The sequence below is a fragment of the Glossina fuscipes genome, unplaced genomic scaffold (genome assembly GCF_014805625.2).
Source record: "Glossina fuscipes isolate IAEA_lab_2018 unplaced genomic scaffold, Yale_Gfus_2 0, whole genome shotgun sequence".
Classification (NCBI taxonomy): domain Eukaryota; kingdom Metazoa; phylum Arthropoda; class Insecta; order Diptera; family Glossinidae; genus Glossina; species Glossina fuscipes.
In genome coordinates this window covers 40,671,172-40,676,293 of record NW_023998414.1, presented here as the reverse complement: position 1 = coordinate 40,676,293, position 5,122 = coordinate 40,671,172, and the positions used below count along the sequence as shown (strand labels likewise).

The 5,122-nt window shown below is 34.6% G+C and overlaps 1 protein-coding gene across 1 annotated transcript; it reads right to left on the bottom strand.

Moving 5' to 3' along the window:
* Positions 1-2,930: 2,930 nt before the first annotated feature.
* LOC119634364 lies at positions 2,931-4,458 on the bottom strand. Its single transcript, XM_038028458.1, has 4 exons — positions 4,331-4,458; positions 4,020-4,245; positions 3,478-3,852; positions 2,931-3,263 (listed from the first exon to the last, which is right to left on the bottom strand). Exons 1-4 carry the CDS (start codon positions 4,456-4,458, stop codon positions 2,931-2,933), a joined length of 1,062 nt encoding a protein of 353 aa, XP_037884386.1.
* Between the last annotated feature and the right edge of the window lie 664 nt (positions 4,459-5,122).

The window sequence follows — 5,122 nt, the reverse complement described above, 5'->3', positions numbered from 1 at the left end:
TGGACGTTTTAGTCGACAAGACTGAAAAGCACAATTTTAAAACGAACTTCGTTTTAAGATAGTATCCACAGTCTAATCAGAGAGATGGATAGATATGTTTATTTACGTTGGCCAAAGTTACGTAGGTAGACTTGGTAATGCTTTCGGTATTTGGCTGTTGAAGAAGATTTGACAAAGGGGATATATCACTTGTGGCTGAAAAAAAAAGGAAGAAAAAATGACACATACATAATAAGAGTGTTTTGTTCAAGTAGAGGTTGTTTCATTAAAATTTGTGCTCGCTCTAATAACAACTTAAACTTCCCATGTGCTTGATGATGATTTTAATTTTGAAAGCTTAATTAATTGATTGATTGGTGTTTCTACTTAGTTTCGATTCTCTTCTAAAATTCGAGTCATTAGCATATATCATTATACATGTATAATAATATTAGATTTTAAAATCCTTTTTATACCGATGATCTAAAGTTGAGGGTATATCAACCTTGTTCACAGATTTGCAACGCCCCGAATTAAGCTTTAGCGAGCTCAAAGTATATCTGCTATTGATGAGCATCAAATTCGGAATCGATTTAGGCATATCCGTCTGTCCCACTATGTAATGTGTGCTGTAAACGTCCCTTTGGCTTTGTAAAAGTAGATCTATCGAATTGAAATTCGGCTGCATTGGTAGTTCGTACACGCAGATTGGTATTGATCACACCGGATGGGGAACACGCCCACAAAAATAAGACGCCTCTGTTTGTTAAAAGGAATGGGAAATTGTTTTCTTGTTCATTACTGACGGACTACAGCAGACAGATCTACAAAGGAATATCAAAATGACCTAAGGCGGTCAAAGCACTCACCTACACTCGCCCACACGTCTATGCACAAAACAGCGTGTAAACCTCGGTTTTCCAGATTTTTTGCTTGCTGCTCATAAAGTGCAACACTTACGCCATAACAATGTCTACTATTATTACAAAAAAAAAAGAAGAAATCAGCCACGCCCATCCAATATTATAGGGTAAGAAAATTGAGTGCCTCCCCTTTTCTTTATTTTTTGTTAATATAACCGTGATGGGTATAAACGATTCGGTAACGAACGAATACGAGGCTCTTACTTGTAACTTTGCTTTTTTTTCCTATCGAGGTGCGCACGCGTGGATAAGATTGGTAGGAGGTAAAAAGCATATAAATAGTTATATAAATAGACAAAGTAGACATGTTCTACTCATTAACAAAAGCCAAGCAAAAAATATTTGCATTTATCTGTGACTATCATTGAAACTTGTTGTACCTGACATTCTGAGCCGAGATGACTTCCATATCTCAAGACCCATTTCTATTCAAAAGCGAACTTTGGTATTCGCTGTAATGAAATCACACGATACCGGATAAATGGCCAATGTGTATGCGTGTATTAAACGGATTTACCATCTCGAGCCCGTTTCATATCCTACACCACTTGTGCGACAGGACGTGCAATTTAAATCTGATTAATTTATAACATCGTAGTGTCCTTTATATGAACTATTGTGAAAAAGTCCTGGATAATGTCATTTCTAGCGGCCACCAAAAATCTTATATATAAGAAAACCGTCTCAATCCATGAAAAGAATTGCTTTAGCTTGAGGTATCCCGGATTAACTCCAAACTGTGCATGACTTTCTCACTTACCTTTATGTTTTTCACTTAAATGGTTGCTGGCCGAGGGAGACAACTGGTTTTCATTTGTGAAAGCGATGGCGAGCAATCTACGGCGTTGGTGAATAAAGCTTTTAAGCTTTACCTCTAATTGACACAGCCAGAGCTTTTCGAATAAGTTGTTTTTGCGAAATTTAGCTAAACTTGACGCCTGTTAAAATATCCTTTTCGCAAAAAGCTTTCAATGTGAAACAAACTCATAATGCATGTTATTGTCAGCTTAAATATACAGCTTTAGTGAATATTTGGTTGGATTAAAAGTACAAGGCTTATTAGCTTTTTATAGGATTTTTTTTTTTTTTTAAATAATGCAAGGAAGGGAATAATGAATTATTTCCACGCTATTGTCTTGTCCTTAAAATGGGGCGTTGCTCTACAGCTTTTTGAAAATGTCAAATATTTACATTTAATTATTAAATGCAATAAAACGAATTGCTTCAGGGATTTTAGTGTTCATTTGCTGATAGCCAAACTCTCTCATTTGAGTCCTAATCATATGAAAACATTTTTGGTTACCTTTGAAGTATGCCCTCAATTTATTCGCGTTTTATTTGGTGATTTCTATGGAAAAAGATTAAGAAATGGGCATTCATTTAAGTTTCTTTCCAAAAGGTCCTTGTTAGTCTATTTGTTAGGACAGGAAAGGCATATTATTGCTAGCTTCGCTTGTTGACATTTCTGGGCAGATTGTCCTCATTTAAAATCAATTATCTCCTAACTTTCTCTTAATGAGCAATAATTCCATTAAGTTAAGGCTAAGACTTTAAATTATCTTGACTCGTCGTAGGTGATTGTGAAGCCATTTCGTTCCATTTATAATGATTTAGTTATTGACATGGTCTACTTAGGCATCGTTTAAACTAAATATTGAAGATTCTGATGCAATCTTTGTTGATCGATGATGTTAGGGGAAAAGGATTTCTTGCCGACTTTGTCCGTATGACTACGAACTTTTCTTCCTATATACTGATTACTTATCCGTCGTCCATTATGACGATTATTCCTTATATAGTAGTTGTGACCCGAAGGCAAGGCGGAAACAATTACGAAAGCCCCAAAATTAATCTCCATAAGGGTAGAATTTTTCTTATCAATCACTAAGTTGTTAACGGTCATCAAGAAAATTTTCGAAATTTTCACTTTTTCTAAAACGTAATTTATTTAATGTCTCGTAATCGAAACTACGAGTTTGAGCTTTTTTTTAGATAAAACATATTAAGTGTATCGTTTGTTATTCCGTATTAAACGCCAGTTGTTATTTCTTCTGGATGCCTAATGTCACCGTTACATATAGCATTTGGCACTAAGACTGGAATGGAATTGGTCGTTTCCAACGAAGCGGATCTGTAGTTATGAGAATCCGTTGCGACCATTGTACGTTGATTGTCGAACGCTGTTGACCACGTGCTAAATGATGCGGCCGGTGCTGTGCGCGGTCTACGTGAAGAATGCCGCAAATGTTTATGCGTATAACGCCAGATTTTTTGTCTGCTCGATCGTCTTGGAAAGCGTTGGTATTTGCGAAGATTTAATTTACCTTCGGCAATTAATTTATTCCGTTGTACCTCCCAATTCTAAAGGGTATTCAAAAATAGGAAAAAGAGAAAGAATGAGAAGAAGAAGACGAAGACGAAGACGAAGAAGAAGAATTAACATGGGGGCCAACATTAGCAAAATGATGCAAAAAAAAAAAAAAAAAAAAAAAATGAAAAAAAAATAAAAGAAAAATTGAAAAATGAAAAATAAAAGGAAGAGAAACAAAAGCAAATTAATTGCTTTCCAACTCACTTGCATATTTCGATCACAATTTAAACGCATTTGTATGATACTGAAATTGTCCAATAGATACTTGAATAACCAATCAATGCCGGCCATTAAATTTAAATTGAAATTCCTCTCGACTCTCGCCATATCTGTGTTGACATTAGAATAGCACAGTTTTATGGTGCTGCCGTAAGTACGGGCCATCGCTTCCATTTGAAATGTGTTTTCAATGTCGTACCATTGAATACTTTCATCCACTATATCGGATTTCGTGGCGACTAGTAAAACTGGCTTCCCACTCATATAACAATTTTGCAATATTTCGTTAAGCAAACAGAAAGCTCGCTTCAATTCTGTATACGTGGTAGACATATCAAAACAATAGATGAGAGCCATTGTCTAAAAAGGACATTGAAAATTGAAAAATTGGGAAAAAAGAAAACAACAAACACAACAAAAACAAAAAAAAACAACAAAAAAAAAATGCAAATAAAAAAATGCAAATAAAAAAATGAAAAAAAAAAAGAAAAAAATGCGTGTGCATGCGTTATGTGAATGCTACTTACGCCCACATAGTAATGATGCCAAATTTTTTGCATATCCTCATTACCGCCAATTTCCGTTAATGAACAAACGGTATCGCTATGTATTATGTTGTAGCTGTGCGCCCCGTTAGTGGCCTGATAATCATGACGTTTGGCTTTTATTAGTTGATGGGCAATTTCGGTTTTGCCACTTCCTGCCAGCCCCAATAACAATATACGCATTTTTTTTTCTGGATCTAAACCAACACTAATATAGTAAAACGCGTTATTATAAAATTGACTGTCAGACTGTCAGACTGTCATAGTTATTTATGCAGCTTACTACTTTTTACCTGTTATGCGGGCGATTATTGTTACAAGAGCAACAGCAACAGCAATAACAATACCAACAACAGCACCAGCACTTATTCCGAGTATCATTGTTACCATAACCACAACCCTTGCATAATGTAATTCCCATTAGCTCATTTTCACATTGTATTTGAAATTTAAACAATTACCGTTTTCACCATTGCAGCCGTCGCAATTACGCAAAAATATTAAATGAAGCACAAAAAAAACAGAAAGGAGAGAAAGCAGGAACAGCAGAATACAGGAATACTGATCTCTTTTTTTTTTCTCCTTTTTTAATTCGCCTTTTGACTACTAACTGCGGTTGACTATTGCAAATAATAAATTTTTCACGAAAACATATACGCATTCCCAAAATATTTGCTCGTATTCTATTTATTGTTTGATTTAGTTTTCCAAATAAATTTCTTGTTTATTTTTAATAACCAGAACTTAAAATGCATTAGTTTCTATTTGCTTTTTAGTAAGTAAGTAAGTAAGTAAGTAAGTATACAAGAGTGCTATGTAATTGATGTTACTTAGCAACGACAATACGATACGTGTTCATTACAATATGGTTTATCGGTTGTTAACACAGGGACAGTACAGAGTTGTTATGGAAATGCATTAAGAAAGTAATGCACTTTTATATAAAAATCTATACTTATTTTCGAGAATTATTTTAATGTTAGCAAGTGTATGAGGACATACGAATGCACGAATGCACGAATGCATTAATGCAAAAAAGCATTAAAAACTACAAAAAAAAAGTGCATTACTTTCTTAATGCATTT

Excerpts from the sequence above, each read along its gene's own strand:
- LOC119634364 (XM_038028458.1), bottom strand. The coding sequence starts at position 4,458 with ATGGGAATTACATTATGCAAGGGTTGTGGTTATGGTAACAATGATACT. Across the intron at positions 3,853-4,019 it reads GGCATCATTACTATGTGGGC|ACAATGGCTCTCATCTATTG; the intron begins GTAAGTAGCATT and ends TGTCCTTTTTAG. Across the intron at positions 3,264-3,477 it reads ATTGTGATCGAAATATGCAA|AATTGGGAGGTACAACGGAA; the intron begins GTGAGTTGGAAA and ends AATACCCTTTAG.